This window comes from Mustelus asterias, chromosome 23 (assembly GCF_964213995.1).
Source record: "Mustelus asterias chromosome 23, sMusAst1.hap1.1, whole genome shotgun sequence".
NCBI classification, from domain to species: domain Eukaryota; kingdom Metazoa; phylum Chordata; class Chondrichthyes; order Carcharhiniformes; family Triakidae; genus Mustelus; species Mustelus asterias.
Window position 1 is genome coordinate 73967465 of NC_135823.1, and position 17598 is coordinate 73985062.

Sequence of the window (17598 nt, forward strand, 5' to 3'; positions counted from 1 at the left end):
GTTTGCAGATGACACAAAATTGGCAGGACTTGCAGATAGTGAGGAGCATTGTCAGAAGCTACAGAAGGCTATAGATAGGCTGGAAATTTGGGCAAAGAAATGGCAGATGGAGTTCAATCCTGATAAATGTGAAGTGATGCATTTTGGTAGAAATAATGTAGGGAGGAGCTATACGATAAATGGCAGAACCATAAAGGGTGTAGATACGCAGAGGGACCTGGGTGTGCAAGTCCACAGATCCTTGAAGGTGACGTCACAGGTGGAGAAGGTGGTGAAGAAGGCATATGGCATGCTTGCCTTTATAGGACGGGGCATAGAGTATAAAAGTTGGGGTCTGATGTTGCAGATGTATAGAACATTGGTTCGGCCGCATTTGGAATACTGCGTCCAGTTCTGGTCGCCACACTACCAGAAGGACGTGGAGGCTTTGGAGAGAGTACAGAGTTGGTTTACCAGGATGTTGCCTGGTATGGAGGGGCTTAGTTATGAGGAGAGATTGGATAAACTGGGGTTGTTCTCCCTGGAAAGACGGAGGATGAGGGGAGACTTAATAGAGGTGTATAAAATTATGAAAGGCATAGATAGGGTGAACGGTGGGAAGCTTTTTCCCAGGTCGGTGGTGACGTTCACGAGGGGTCATAGGTTCAAGGTGAAGGGGGGGAGGTTTAACACAGATATCAGAAGGACATATTTTACACAGAGGGTGGTGGGGGCCTGGAATGTGCTGCCAGGCAAGGTGGTGGAGGCGGACACACTGGGAACGTTTAAGACTTATCTAGACAGCCATATGAACGGAGTGGGAATGGAGGGATACAAAAGAATGGTCTAGTTTGGACCAGGGAGCGGCACAGGCTTGGAGGGCCGAAGGGCCTGTTCCTGTGCTGTATTGTTCTTTGTTCTTTGATACCATCAAAATTGGCCTTGCCCCAATTTAGAATATTATCTTTTGGGCCAGACCTATCATTCTCCATAGCTATCTTAAAACTAATAGAATTATGGTCACTGGTCCCAAAGTGATCCCTCACTAACACTTCTGTCACCTGCCCTTCCTTATTTCCCAAGAGGAGGTCAAGTTTTACCCCCTCTCTCATAGGGCCATCCACATACTGAACGAGAAATTCCTCCTGAATACATTCAACAAATTTCTCTCCATCCAACCCTCTAATACTATGGCTGTCCCAGTCAATGTTGGGAAAATTAAAATCTCCGACTATTACCACCCCATTTTCCTTGGAGCTATCTGTAATCTCCTTACATATTTGCTCCTCAATTTCCCGCTGACTATTTGGGGGCCAATAGTACAATCCTATCAAAGTGATTTCCCCCTTCTTATTTCTCAGTTCTACCCATATAGACTCAGTGGCCGAACCCTCGGATATATCCCCTCTCAGTACGGCCGTGATGCTTTCCCTAATCAAAAGTGCAACTCCCCCTCCTCTCTTACCTCCTGATCTATCTTTCCTATCGCATCTGTACTCTGGAACATTAAGCTGCCAGTCCTGTCCCTCCCTCAGCCATGTTTCAGTAATTGCTATAATATCCCAGCCCCACGTACCCATCAATGCCCTGAGTTCATCTGTCTTGCCCGTCAGGCCTCTTGCATTGAAATAAATGCAGTTTAATCTGGACTTCCCTTGCTCTCTGTCTTGCTTCTGTCTGATCTGCCTGGTACTGGGATTACTGACACTGCCTTTACTAATTAATGTGCTCTCTTTAACTTCTATTCTGTCCTCAAACTTCTCTTCTGTCTCCCTACTGCTTTGGATCCCACCCCCCTGCCAAACTAGTTTAAACCCTCCCGAGTGGCTCAGTTATTTCTTTGTTTATTTCTCATCCCACCGCGATGTTCCCACTTGGAAATAAATGGACGTATTAGTGAGAGGCAACATGGTTTTGTGAAGGGGTGATCGTGTCTCACGAACTTGATCGGGTTTTTAAAGGAAGTAACGAAGATGATTGTTGAGGATAGGGCTATGGATGTTGTCTACATGGACTTCAGTAAGGCCTTTGACAAGGTCCCTCATGGCAGACTGGTGCAGGAGGTGAAGTCGCATGGGATCAGAGGTGAGCTGGCAAGGTGGATACAAAACTGGCTCGGTCAAAGAAGACAGAGGGTAGCAGTGGAAGAGTGTGTTTCTGAATGGAGGGCTGTGACAAGTGGTGTTCCTCAGGGATCAGTGCTGGGGCCTTTGCTGTTTGTAATATATATATAAATGATTTGGAGGAAAATGTAACTGGATTGATTAGTAAGTTTGCGGACGACACAAAGGTTGGTGGATTTGCGGATAGCGATGAGGATCATCAGAGGATACAGCAGGATATAGATCAGTTGGAGACTTGGGCGGAGAGATGGCAGATGGAGTTTAATCTGAACAAATGTGAGATAATGCATTTTGGAAGGTCTAATACAGATAGGAAATATATAGTAAATGGCAGAACCCTTAAGAGTATTGATAGGCAAAGGGATCTGGGTGTACAGGTACACAGGTCACTGAAATTGGCAATGCAGGTGGAGAAGGTACTCAAGAAGGCATACGGCATGCTTGCCTTCATCGGCCGGGGCATTGAGTTTAAAAATTGGCAAGTCATGTTGCAGCTTTATAGAATCTTAGTTAGGCTGCACTTGGAATATAGTGTTCAATTCTGGTCGCCACACTACCAGAAGGATGTGGAGGCTTTGGAGAGGGTACAGAAAAGATTTACCAGGATGTTGCCTGGTATGGAGGGCATTAGCTATGAGGAGAGGTTGGAGAAACTTGGTTTGTTCTTACTGGAACGGCGGAGGTTGAGGGGCGACCTGATAGAAGTCTACAAGATTATGAGAGGCATGGACAGAGTGGATAGTCAGAAGCTTTTTCCCAGGGTGGAAGAGTCAATGACTAGGGGGCACAGGTTTAAGGTGCAAGGGGCAAGGTTTAAAGGAGATGTACGAGGCAGATTTTTTACACAGAGAGTAGTGGGTGCCTGGAACTCGTTGCCGGTGGAGGTAGTGGAAGCGGATACAGTAGTGACTTTTAAGGGGCGTCTTGACAAATACATGAATAGGATGGGAATAGAGGGATATGGTCCCCGGAAGGGTAGGGGGTTTAGATTAGTCGGGCAGCATGGTCGGTGCAGGCTTGGAGGGCTGAAGGGCCTGCTCCTGTGCTGTAATTTTCTTTGTTCTTTGTTATTATTTGGTGGCCTATAGACTACGCCTATCAGTGACTTTTTCTCTTTACTATTTCTAATTTCCACCCAAATGGATTCAACCTTTTTTTCTATAAAATCTATATCATCTCTCACTTCCGCCCTGATGTCATCCTTAAATATCAGAGGTACACCATCTCCCTTACCTTCTTGTCGGTCCCTCTGAACAGTCTGATACCCCTGGATATTTAACTCCCAGTCGTGACCATCTTGCAACCATGTCTCTGTAATGGACACCAAATCATACACATTCGCAATGATTTGTGCCGTCAACTCATTTACCTTGTTTCAAATGCTACGAGCATTCAGATAATGTGCCCTTATGCTAGTTTTTGTACCTGCTGTGTGTGTGTGCATGTGTGTGTATCTGTGTGTGTATGCGTGTGTGTGTGTATATCTGTGTGTGTGTGTGTATCTGTGTGAGTGTTTCTGTGTGTGAGTACATGTGTGTGCATGTGTGTTTGTGTGAGTATGTGTATCTGTGTGTGTATGTGTGTGTGTGTGTCTATGTGTGTGTGAGTGTGACTGTGTGTCTGTGTGTGTGTGAGTGTGTGTGTCTCCGTGTGTGTGTGTCTGTGTGTGTGTGAAAGTGTGTGTGTGTGTTTGTGTGTGTGTATATCTGTGTGAGTGTGTGTGTGTGTATCTGTGAGTGTTTCTGTGTGTGTGAGTGCGTGTATGTTTGTGTGCATATGTGTGTGTATGTGTGTGTGTGTCTGTGTGTCTCTATATGTGTGTGAGTGTGTGTGTCTCTGTGTGTGAGTATGTGCGATTGTGTGTGTGCGTGTGTGAGTGTGTGTGTGAATGTGTGTGTCTGTGTGTGTGTGCGTCTCTGTGTGAGTGTGTGTGTGTGTCCCTGTGTGTGTGTGTGTATCTGTGTGTGTGTTTGCGTGTTTTGGTGTATCTAGTGTGTCTGTGTGTATGTATGCATGTCTCTGTGTGTGTGTGTGTCTCTGTGTGTGACCTTTCAGACATGCTCAGGTCTTTGTAACATTTGACCAGATCTCAGTAATATTCAGCTTCAGCTGTGAGCGGATTGTTTCTTTGGCTTTCAGGTGAAGGAGTCATTTAGTTACTGCTATCTTGAGATGGATGTGAACAAAAATTATTTCCTTAATAACAATCATTAGCTCGATGAATGAGCTTCCACTGAAAACTCTCTGTTAACTGGAAGTGAATTATTATTGGAATTCGGAGATGATTGCTATTTTAAACTGTGAAGGAACTCACACAAAACAATCCGACTGCTGCAATTGGAAATAAAAACAGAAGATGATGGAAATGCTGACAGTGGGGTCTTGTCACGCCTCACCCTCACCCTGGATTAATCCCCCCCCACACCAAACGTGTCACGGAGGGACATTAAACTCCACCCAATGTGGTGGTGACCCTCAGACCGGGGACGCTGCCAGATGTGCTGACTATTTCCAGCATTTGTTTGTATGCTGGAACTCAAAGGGATTTCTTTCTGATTTACTCACAGGGCAATTTTAACCCACGTTTGCTGACAGAGAGGGATTGTTGTCAATTAAAGAGGCAACAATCTTCCTGTTGCCTGCCACCCTCCTGCAGTTTGTTGTGGGGTTTTTGTGGAAGATGTGGTGGGAGTCTCAGGAATCCGTGCAGAGCTGCTCGGGTTGTCCACGGGAACGCTGCTCTAATCGTAACATCCCCACCGACAGGAACATACAATCTTCTCAGTAAAACCCAGGTTGGCAATGTGGAGGGAGAGGATTGTTGATGGTCCAAGGGGAGACATTCTGGAGCATTACTGCTCTGGACACTGACCCTGGCTGTTACATTGCCTCACCAATCCCAGCACCCACCCCGCTTCCAGCAGCTTTGTAACTGCATGCACACCACCTTCGGACATGCACAGTAATGAGTTCAGCCGTCAGAATGCACCATACCTCCTGCTGCAGGGATAGAATTAGAGGATCCTAGAGTAGGAAAATGCAGTCAGAGGCCACTCAGCCCATCAAGTCTGTACTGCCTCTTTTGCAAAGATATCCAGTTCCTCCCACTCACAGCTCTTTCTCGCTATCCTTGCAATACTTTCTCCTCCCTACTCCCTTTCAAAAGTTACTATCAAATCTATATCTCCATCCCATTGAATCCCCCCATTTGGGCAGCACGGTGGCACAGTGTTAGCATGGCTGCCTCACAGCTCCAGGGACCCGGGTTCGATTCCCGGCTTGGGTCACCATTTGTGTGGAGTTTGCATGTTCTCCCTGTGTCTGCGTGGGTTTCCTCCGGGAGCTCCAGTTTCCTCCCACAGTCCAACAATGTGCAAATTATGTGGATTGTCCATGCTAAATTGCCCCTTAGTGTCACAAGATGTGTGGGTTAGGGGAATTAGTGAGGTAAATACGTGTGGTTATGGGGATAGCGCCTGGCTGGAACGCTCTCGTGGAGAGTTGGTGTAGACCCGATGGGCTGAAAGGCCTCCTCCTGCACTGTAGGGATTCGAAGATTCTATGATCTTATTGAACATAGAAGATAGGAGCAGGAGGAGGCCATTTGGCCCATCAAGCCTGCTCTGCCATTCATTATGATCATGGCTGATCATCCAACGCAATAATTTCATCCCACCTTCCCCTGATATCCTTTGATCCCTCTCGCCCCTCTCAATATTCTTATTGAATATTTCAGCCTCAACTACTTTCTGTGGGAGTGAATTCCACACATTCACCACCCTCTGGGTGAAGAAATTTCTCCTCACCTCAGTTCTAAAAGGTTTACCCCTTATCCTCAAACTATGGTTCCCAGTTCTGGACTCCTCCACCATCGGGAACATTCTTCCAGCATCTATCCTGTCTAGCCCTGTTAGAATTTTATAATTTTCTATGAGATTCCCTCTCACCCATCTAAACTCCAGTGAATATAATCCTAACCGACTTAGTATCTCCTCCTATGACAGACCTGCCATCCCAGGAATCAGCCTGGTAAACCTTCGCTGCACTCCCTCTATAGCAAGGACATCCTTTCTCAGATAAGGACACCAAAACTGCATACAATATTCCAGGTGTGGCCTCTCCAATGCCCTGTATAACCGCAGCAAGACATCCCCATCCCTATACTCAAATCCTCTCGCTATGAAGTCCAACATACCATTTGCCTTCTTTACTGCCTGCTGTACTTGCACGCTTACTTTCAGCGACTGATGCAAGATGACAACCAGGTCTTGTTGCACACTCTCTCTTACTTTATAACCATTCAGATAATAATCTGCCTTTCTGTTTTTGCTACCAAAGTGGATTGCCTTACATTTATCCACATTATACTGCATCTGCCATGTATTTATCCATTCACTCAGCCCGCCCAAATCATGCTGAAGTATCTCTGCATCCTCCTGACAGCTCACCCTCCCACCCAACTTTGTGTCATCTGCAAATTTGGAGATATTGCATTTTGTTCCCTCTTCTAAATCATTAATATATATCGTGAATGGTTGGGGCGCCATCACTGCTTGTGTCCTCCTTTGTGAAGATAGAACCAGAGTATATGTTTAGTTATTCAGCCATTTTTTTGTTCCCCATTATAAATTCCGCTGTCTCTGATTATAAGGGACCTACATTTGTCTTCACCAATCTTTTTCTCTTCACATACTGATGGTAACATTTACAGTCAGGTTTTATGTTATCCACAAGCTTACTCCTGTACTCTATTTCCCCTTTGTTAATCAGTCCCTTGGTCCTCCTTTGCTGAATTCTAAACTGCTCCCAATCCTCAGGCCTGATTTTTTTCTGGCCAATTTGTATACCTCTCTCTTGGATGTGACACTATCTCTAATTTCCCTTCTAAGCCATGGTTTGGCCACATTTCCTGTTTTATTTTTGTGCCAGTGAGGAATAAACAATTGTTACAGTTGACCCATGCACTCTTTGAATGTTTACCATTGCCAATCCACCCTCATTCTTTTAAATAACGTTCCCCAATGCATGACTCATATCATTGTAGTTTCCTTTTATTTCGGTTCAGGGCCTGACACTGAAATCTTGCTGTTGGTCACGCTGCCGGGATTTACGATCCCACTAATAGCGTACCCCCAAAGAGAGATTCCCAGCAGTGAGGGGAACGTACGACAGGAAGCACTGTTAACAATGACGGGAACATAAGATCCCACCACCAATGAGCGGCACACTGCCACCCGCTGCTGCGAAACACGCCACGGAGAGGGAGAAATACCCCCCCCCCAACAGTCTCACAATCAACCACATCACTCTCCAGCTTGACGAAGAATTAGAGTCATAGAGTCATAGAGGTTTACAGCATGGAAACAGGCCCTTTGGCCCAACTTGTCCCTGCCGCCCTTTTTTTTTAAACCCCTAAACTAATCCCAATTGCCCGCATTTGGCCCATATCCCTCTATACCCATCGTACCCATGTAACTATCTAAATGCTTTTTAAAAGACAAAATTGTACCCGCCTCTACTACTACCTCTGGCAGCTTGTTCGAGACACTCACCTATCACATTATGGTTGCTCATCCTCAAGGGGTCTCGCACAACTAGATGGTCAATGATTCCTTTCTGACTGCACAGTATTGAACCGATATTCCCCCATCTTATTGAATCATATGTTGAACCTGGAAGCTCCAGCATTCTGCCGTTTCTGCACATTTAAATCTATTTAAATTGTGGTAACCAGGTTTTCTCACTGGGCTTGAAGTGGATTTCATTGCCAGTGGGGGGAGGGGATGAGTTCTGGGCACTCATCCTGTTATCGACACATGCTGGACCAGAGAACCAGCCCTCATCCTACAGAATCTTAACCACCCATCTTATGGAATCTTTATCCCATGAATCTATGGGCCTGATTTTACCATTTTGAGTCTAAGTGCCGAATCTGGGCGTCAAATAGATTCACGCCTGGAATCCTCTTTCTAGCACGCCCATCCGCGTTTTGCCGGCTCCGGTCCGATTCACGCTGTGGACGGGGCTTCGTGCTGGCGGACCGATCGGAGCTCTGAACTGCGCATGCGCAGTTTGAAAACAATCTGACAGAGCGCGCCCGGGCGCGAAAGAAATAAAAAGCAGAAAGCAGAGAGAGCGGCTCTCTGATGATCATCCTCTGGTCGCGGGGAGGGGTGGGGGGGGTTGGGGGGGAGGAAGGGGGACGGGACCCAGATCATCCTCTGGTCGGGGTGGGGGGGACGGTGGGACCCAGATCATCGTCTGGTCGGGGGAGGGGGGGTCTGCTGCCACTCTGCGGGCGATCCCTCCTCCCCACCGGAGGAACGAATCACTCCTGCCGGAGTGGACGTGCGGCCATGCCATCCCACAAAACCTTCAGGATGAAGCAATTCCTCGCTAAGAAGATGAAGCAGAACCGGTCGATTCCACAGTGGATCCGCATGAAAACAGACCCACGCCCGAATTGGGTGTCGGTAAAGCCGCGATCTGCTCGGAATCGGGTGCAGATCGCGGTATAGGCCCGACGCCCAACTTTACTGCGATTTCGCGCCCGTTGAAGTTTTGGTAAAATCGGGCCCTATATCTCCCATCCTTTAGAATCCATCCCCATACCATTGAATATATAACCCCCACCCTATAGAATCTATGAGGGTGATTCTCCCACCCCACCGTGCTAATTTTCTAGTGCAAGGGGGGGAGAATCTCACGGCCAATTCGCAGGATTCACACACATGTTCCTGCTGGATTTCTGGCACCATCAGATCTACACTGGATACCAGCAGGAAAACCAGTCATTTTAATTAATTTTAAATCTGTTTTTAATGTAATTAGTGGGATCAGGACTGAACTCTCCGGGCCCACTAACCTCTCCCATCCCGCCAGGCGTGTTTCACTCCAGCAGGGTTTACAGTAGGTCCCTGCTTTTGGGGAACTATCAGGACGACCCCACTAGAGTGAAGGAGGGGCAATCAGGGCCCCCAGGGCATCAGGCAGTGGGGGGTACCCCCTGTGCATGGCCACCCTGACAGTGCCAGTCTGTGCCCTGGCACTGCCCAAGGGGCAAAGTACCCATGCCCAGAGGCACCTTGGCACTGTCAACTGGGAATGGGGCAATGCCAAGGAGGGAGGAATCTAGGGCTGAGGCCTGCTGGGGGCAGGGCCTAGGTGAGGGTGGGGTGTCCCGCTGCTACTCTGCCATTGCAATCGATGGGGGCAGGAGGGAGGCCAGCGATCGTGGCAGGCTGGAGGGATCAGCTGGAGGGGCTGGGAGGTGTCTACCGGGGGAGGGTCTCCCTCCCAGGGCGGTCTGTACTACAAGGGGGCCGTCACATGGGGGAGGACTGGAGATTGGGGTACTCCAGGACGGGGTTGGCGGGGGGGGGGGGGGGGGGGGGGGGTGGGGTTGAGTCAGGGTTGGCTTGGGAATGCTTCGGGGGGGGGCCATGATTGGGTCATAGAGGGGCTGGGGGGACAGCATTGTGGGGGTTGCGGGGCGGGCCAGCAAACAGAAGGTTGACAGTTCGGGGCCACTGCGCATGCGCAGAGTTCCGCTGGTTTCAGCCTCTCGGGCAGGAATAGTCCCTGTCCCCTGAAATCTAATGATATTCACGCTGGTGACCTCTGCAGTGCACAGAGTGTGGGAGATTCTAGTCTGAACTCCCACTGAAAAAAGCACCATGAATTACTCCAGTTTTCCCACAAATTCAACACGTTGAATTTTTTTGGGAGAATCCCGCCCTCTATCTCTCATCCTTTTGAATCTATGTCCCCATCCTATTGAATCAATATCCTCTATCCTATAGAGCCTATATCCCCATCATATATCTCCTATCCCCATCCTATAGAATCTGAATCCCCACCCTACTCAGCTGAGCTTTCAATATTCCTAACCACTCAGTGTGAATAAAGCTTTTCCTTGTGTTTGACCAGCTAACGTTTAATTCTGTCCTTTGATTGATGCCCATTCAGCCACTTGGACCATTTTTTCCTTATTTACTATCTAAACCCATCAAGATTTTAAAGCCTTCTGTCAAATTTTCTCTCCGCTTTCTCAGCTTAATGGAGAACGATCGCAGTTTATTATATTTTGTCAAAGAACTGCCAGGAAGTAACAATTCCCCCTCACCATCCCCCACGCTCACCTCGATCTATCAATAATATATTTTTAAGAGTGAATAACACTTTTTATTTTCTAAAAAATCAATTAATTATGGCACTGATTTAATTCAATTCATTTTTACATTGAGCTTGTCCCAATTTACAGTTTCTATTCAATAAAAACAGTCACGTTTTCCTGAAAGACATTCCTCGGTTAGGAAATCAGCACTTTTATCAACAAACTGAGTGTTGAGCTTTTGAATAATATTAATTTATATTTTAACTTTAATATTTCCCAATATGAAGGTTAGATGAATAGATTCTCTTCCATTCAGATTGCTCTGATCAGCACTCTGTGTCACAGTCTCCTACCCGGATGGATACTGGAATTATTAAAGCTGTTCTCCACTGAGCTCTGCACCTATCCCATAAATTACCTTTCTATCTGCCATTATTCATGCATGAAGATGGGGATTTGTATTCTCAATAAACAATTCTAACATTGAATATAGTTTTTATTAACAACTATTGTTTAATTCTGTACTGATGCTAAATAATATCTGTGTAAATATTCCTCTATATCAAACATTTTAAAATTATTTTAAGTGTCTATGTATAAATTTCAATTCTAATTGTAGAAAGGTAATAATAAACAGAAATGTAAATGATGATACTTGCACAGATTATTATATGTACATTAGATAGAATAACTGCTTCATCTTCGATCAGGTAATGAGATTTTTTAACTTTAGACATTGAAGAGCTCACATTCTGAAATGATGCACTGATATCAGAGAGGGTTTTCTGATTTTGACTCACAGATTAAGCACAGTGATTTTACACTTCATCTGTGACTTTAACATTATCCATTCCTTAATTCAATTCGCAAATAGTAAAAATAATTGCTTTTCCTAATTGTTTGCAAATCTCGTTCCAAATTAATGATTTTTAATTTAAATACAGAGTACATTTGAGAAAATAGATCAGATTGAGATTGACAAAATATTATTAGGATACATCTTTAAAATGTACAAAGACCATTATATAAAGAAATGTGAGTTTCTTGTTAGAAGAGAATGGGTTTATAATTATTTTACTGTTTCATTAACTACATTTGATATTATTTAAATAAATAGTGAAACAGCAATACAATTTTAAGTCTGAATGTTATTTCACTGAGGCAGATATAAACATGCACTCACCTGGCAAACCTAAGCATAGAAGCAGACTGTAGTAGATAACACGGATGTATCCTAAACCACATCCGTACCGCTCTCCATGGGAGATTAGAGTACTGTCGGTGGTGAAAATGTGATTATGCTCCATGGACTTTCCTTGTAGCTGGCTCAGTCTAAAGAAGAACATACACAATGAATGTCGACACCTTCACTGAGGTTCTGTATCCAGTCTCGACCTCTTTCCTTCAAAACACGCTTGTCTCTGGATTCTTCCACCTGCTGCGTGCTGCTAAGCTAGCATCATTAGGAGAAAGTGCAAGGCTTTAACTGCTTCGCTCTTAAGGGAACTGCACTGAAGTGTCATTAAAGTAGGTAAATTAATGCATTAAAATTTGATGATGTATAGCCATCTCTATTGGTTGCATCTCTGTAGAGTATAATTCATGCAGTGTAAAAGCGATAGCTCATACTAACTGGTTTGTTGTGTACGAAGCTGCAGAGTACAATACAGTCATTGGAATACAGCTTGTGGGTTCGAAACAGTTTGTTCCTTTCCATTGCAGTTACAAATGCTTCAATCCAAAGCACTTACCTTAAGACAGAGAAGTAAACGTCGAATGTCGATGTTATCAGAAAATAAGCATTTTGCCTTAAAACAAGTGAAATCAGATAAATCCTTCTGAAGGTTGTAAGAGATATTATATGTTGCCTACAGACACCAGTACAGTTCTGTCAAGTGTCATTCTCAGTGTGTCTTGCCTAAGCCACGTGATAAATGGTTTGAGAATGGTGAGTATGAAGGATTAGAATGACGTACTACAGAGGCACATTGCAGCTGCAGATAATAAACTATTCTCGTTCCTCACAGATTCTAAAGCCTGAAAACTTAAAATCCTGAGAAATAATAACAGTATTTCTCTGGCCTGATATTAGGTACAATACAGGGATAAGTGGCAAATATCAAGTGGATTGAATTGGATCAAAATACTATTATTTGAAAAAAGCACTTTTGGTTTTGTTCCTGTAGAAACACAATGTAAATGTAAGCTGAAGGAACAGTCAGTAACCTTCTGTGTTTGGAACCTCAATGTTTGACAGTAAATAATGAATATCAATAGCTGGAGGGAAGAAGACTGATTTTTAAAAGATTGCTCCCTCTCAGTCAGTGGATCCGGATAAATGCTGAATTATCTGTATTTGATTTGTAATATGCTGGCTCAGTGCAAGTTTTCAAACTATTTGGGGATATTGCTCAACCTTGTGTTACCAATGCAGCAACATGGTGTTAGATTGTGTGTTTTGCACTATAATTTCTGCAAACAATGATCCAGGAATGCAGGGGATGGAGATGTAGGATTCTGAAGAATATAAGTTGAAGGGCGATGATTAAAGTCTGTTATTCACCTGCACTGATGATTCTTTAACGCTTCTGAAGTTACAAACGAGCCACTTAACTAATACACCGTTTATTAACTCAGAAGTTAATTATTTTACTAACGACACAATGAAAATTAATTGAGAAAAGTTTGATTTACTGACATATTGCTGCATCTGCTGGTGATCTCTGCAACAGAGCAACCCTCAGCTGGTCAATATAAAGGACATAAATATATATCCAATGCCAGCATCTCCACATCAATATAAAGGAGGCAGCAAAGTTAGCTCTGCATCACTCAGAGTCTGACGCCCACATCAGCTACTCAATGGACTGGAAATTAGAAAGAAAGTTCCAGAAAAGAAGAACAAAGGGACAATTTGAACATTGCTGTGGATGTGTCCCATACTGCTCCAGTGCAGTAAATGTTTCAGACTTTTATATGGATGCTGTACTGAGAGAGGTTAGTAAGAATGTGCTAACAAAATGGAAATGGAGATAACGGTGTTATACAAATTTTGTTACACATGTCATAGAAATCATAGAAACCCTACAGTACAGAAAGAGGCCATTCGGCCCATCGAGTCTGCACCGACCACAATCCCACCCAGGCCCTACCCCCATATCCCTACATATTTTACCCGCTAATCCCTCTAATCTACGCATCCCAGGACACTAAGGGGCAATTTTAGCAATGCCAATCAACCTAACCCGCACATCTTTGGACTGTGGGAGGAAACCCACGCGGACACGAGGAGAATGCAAACTTCACACAGACAAGCCGGGAATCGAACCCAGATCCCTGGAGCTGTGAAGCAGCAGTGCTAACCACTGTGCTACTGTGCCACCCCTGTCCTGCTGGGAAATAAAATGAAGAATGGAACTGACCCAAGTCAACACACGGTGGCCCCCCGCAGTGACAGGTTTAGTTCAGCACAGGTTGATACAAATGTCAGAGATCTGTGACATCACATAACCTTCACCAGGTGACTGTCGGTCGGTACCACTTCCAAGCAAGAGTAATGGCCTGACAGTAAACACAGTAAAGGTTGGCTATGGCATTTCCACAAGTGCGTTGGTCACAGTTGCAGTTAACAAGCCTCTTGTCAGTTAGTTGCCCTTGGTCCTCTTGCATCTACACAATCGAGATATTCAGGAAAAATAAGCGATAGCAGAGCACAAAGATGTACAATTTTAAAACTACAGAACATAATTAATTGTGTACAATCTTATAGTCTACTATTCTTGTATTCTGAAAGAAGATTAGTGGTTTAAAATTAAATCTAACGGCTAAATCAGATAGCAGTTCTCTGATTGTAACTGATTGTTCCTGGTGCCTGGATTCGGAGCTGACTGGGAGCTGGTCACTGCTGCCAGATGTGTGTCTGTTCTGGGTGGATTGTCACTGCAGCTGGAAACTCCTCTCACCTCCTCCTCCAAAGCCCATGACTGCAGTTCTTCCACAATGAAGGTCAGACAGCACTTTATGACAATGTTGTGCAGCAAGATCAGCATCTTCTAAACCAGCTTCCTTTTTAACCGTGGACCTTGTGATGTTCTTTGATGAAGCAGGTAGATTGTTATCAGCTGTGATTGTTCAAAAAAACTTACATTTATATCAAATCTTCAATGCAGAAAAATAGCTCAAAGCACCTCAGTAAATTCAGCCAGACACCAATAAGAAGATATTACATCGAATCAGATAGCACAGTACAGAAACAGGCCACTCAGCCCAAACATTCCCTGTCAGGGTTCATGCTTCACTCCAGCCCTCAATAAGCATAACCCTCAATTCTCTTCTCCCTCAGATATTTATCCTTTAAATGTGATATTCTCGTTTGATTGAATTCTACACTCAGTTTGAGGGAGAGAGCAGTGGGTTCGAAACTATTTTTTAAACTTGAAATCTGAGCTAGTTAAAGTGAATTGGCAAATCAGGTTATGGGGTAGGTCGATAGAGACGCAGGCACCAACATTTTAAAGGCATATTTCAGAATGTACAGAATCCATACTTTGCAATGAAAAAGGAAAAACCCAAGAACAGACACACCAGCCGGCATTTTACCATTGGGATTTTACCATCGGGATTTTCCCATCTGTGGTTAACTAGGAATGATGTGGAGATGTCATTAACTATAAAGATTAAAGATAACATCAGACTTCAAGAAAAAGCATGTTATTGTGCAAAGATAGGTGGCAGTCAGAAGATTGGACAGAATATAAGGAACAAGCAAAGAAAGACTGAAAGATTAATAAGGCGAGACACATCAGAGTACAAGAAAGCTAGCTAGAAATATCGGGCAGGATCTAGAGCCCAGACTGCGCCCACAGATTTCCGGTGGGAACGCAAAATCCGGAGAGTACCAGAAGTTGCGGCTGAAATCCTCCAGTCGTCTATGCCCCACCCCCACTGCCAGCAAGAATGGAGAATTCGGCGCTCAGCCAAATCTTCGTTCACTGCAGCAGGACTGGAGAATCCTGAATGCGGGCGAGGTCGGAGAATCCCAGCCCCTCGCGAGGTCAGAGAATCCCAGTCGTGGGAGAGGTCGGAGAATCCCAGTCGCGGGTGAGGTCGGAGAATCCCAGCCATTGGCGAGGTCGGAGAATCCCAGCTGTGGGGCGAGGTCGGCGAATCCCAGCCGCGGGGCGAAGTCAGAGAATCCCAGCTGTGGGGCGAGGTCGGAGAATCCCAGCCGCGGGGCGAAGTCAGAGAATCCCAGCCGCGGGACGGGGTCGCAGAATCCCAGCCGTGGGGCGAAGTCGGAGAATCCCAGCCGTGGGGCAAGGTCGCAGAATCCCAGCCGTTGGCGAGGTCGGAGAATCCCAGCCGCAGCGAGGTCGGAGAATCCCAGCCGTGGGCGAGTTCGGAGAATCCCAGCCACAGCGAGGTCGGAGAATCCCAGCCGTTGGCGAGGTCGGAGAATCCCAGCCGCGGGGCGAGGTCGCAAATCCCAGCCGCGGGGCGAAGTCAGAGAATCCCAGCCACAGCGAGGTCGGAGAATCCCAGCCATGGGCTAGTTCGGAGAATCCCAGTCGTGGGGCGAGGTCGGAGAATCTGACCCCATGAATCTCACCGGTGAGATTGCGATTTCCAATTTTCCGCACCGCCTGCTGGCAATGTAATCACATTCACATCTGTAACGAACCTGATTTTAATGCCTTTGAATAAATTTCCGTTTAACTATTTAACCCCCATGCCAAATAACCCGCTCCTCACTAAATATTCACATCGCTCCGGTGGGACGTCAATAAAGGTAACTATGATGATATGAGGCATGAATTGGCCATGATGGACTGGGAAACATTACTGAAAGGAACGACAGTGGACAGGCAATGGCAGGCATTTAAAGAACAAATAGGTGAACTCCAGACGTTGTTTATTCCTGTTTGGCGCAAGAGTGGAAAGGGAATTGTGGCCAAACCATGGCTTACAAGGGAAATTAGAGATAGTGTCAGATTCAAAGAATAAGCATACAAATTGCAAGAAAAAGCAATAGGCCTGAGGATTGGGAGCAGTTTAAAATTCAGTAAAGGAGGACCCAGGGATTGGTTAAGAAGGGAAAAATAGAGTATGAAAGAAAGCTAGCGAGGAACGTAAAAACTGACTGTAAAAGTTTCTATAGATATGTAAAGAGAAAAAGATTGACAAAAAAAATGAATGTAGGCCCCTTACAACCAGAAACAGGAGAATTCATAATGGGGAATAAAGAAATAGCTGAGGAATTAAATTTGTACTTTGCTTCAGTCTTCACAAAGGAAGATATTGTTGTGCTGGCCACAGTCTGTTTTTAACCCTTATACGGTGGACAAAGAATTGCGAGTAGACTCCTTGTTAATACAATAATATTTATTCACACACACACTTGATATTAATTACCCAGACAATCAAAACTAAGTTGCTAATAGAATACTAAAGTTCAAGTTTAATATTAGGCCTAGACTTAACCTTTGCGTGACTGGCAAGTACTCAGGCAGATATTGGCCTTTATCTGTGTGCTGGTCTCTGTAGTCCTCTGTGTAGACTGGTCCTTTGGTCTGGTCTGACACTCTGGCTCTGGTCTTCCTTCCTTCTTGGGTGTGGAGTCTCTTCTCGTGCTGGTCGTTGCTGGTGATTGTCACTGTTGTCGTCGTTTATGGGGTCAGAGACAGAGAGAGATTCTTCCGCTGTGCAGCGCCTTTTATCCCTCATTGGTTTCATGTCCTTTTGGGCAGTTTAGAGTCATAGAGTCATAGAGGTTTACAGCATGGAAACAGGCCCTTCGGCACAACTTGTCCATGCCACCCTTTTAAAAGCCCCTAAACTAATCCCAATTGCCCGCATTTGGCCCATATCTCTCTATACCCATCGTACCGATGTAACTATCTTAATGCTTTTTAAAAGACAAAATTGTACCTGCCTCTACTACTACCTCTGGCAGCTTGTTCCAGACACTCACCACCCTCTGTGTGAACAAATTGCCCCTCTGGACACTTTTGTATCTCTCCCCTCTCACCTTAAACCTATGCCCTCTAGTTTTAGACTCCCCTACCTTTGGGAAAAGATATTGACTATCTACCTTGTCTATGCCCCTCATTATTTTATAGACTTCTATAAGATCACCCCTCAGCCTCCTACGCTCCAGAGAAAAAAGTCCCAGTCTATAGAGCCTCCCCTTATAACTCAATCCATCAAGTCCCGGTAGCATCCTAGTAAATCTTTTCTGCACTCTTTCTAGTTTAATAATATCCTTTCTATAATAGGGTGACCAGAATTGCACACAGTATTTCAAGTGTGGCCTTACCAATGTCTTGTACAACTTCAACAAGAAGTCCCAACTCCTGTATTCAATGTTCTGACCGATGAAAC

The 17598-nt window shown here is 45.1% G+C and overlaps 1 protein-coding gene across 1 annotated transcript in view; it reads right to left on the minus strand.

The window, feature by feature from the left end:
* Positions 1 to 11525, minus strand: part of gpr139 (G protein-coupled receptor 139) — an 87619-nt gene extending 76094 nt beyond the window's left edge. Inside the window, exon 1 of the mRNA XM_078239861.1 lies at positions 11402 to 11525. Coding sequence (XP_078095987.1) covers positions 11402 to 11525 — 124 coding nt within the window. The remainder of the gene's footprint in view (positions 1 to 11401) is intronic.
* Positions 11526 to 17598: the final 6073 nt, after the last annotated feature.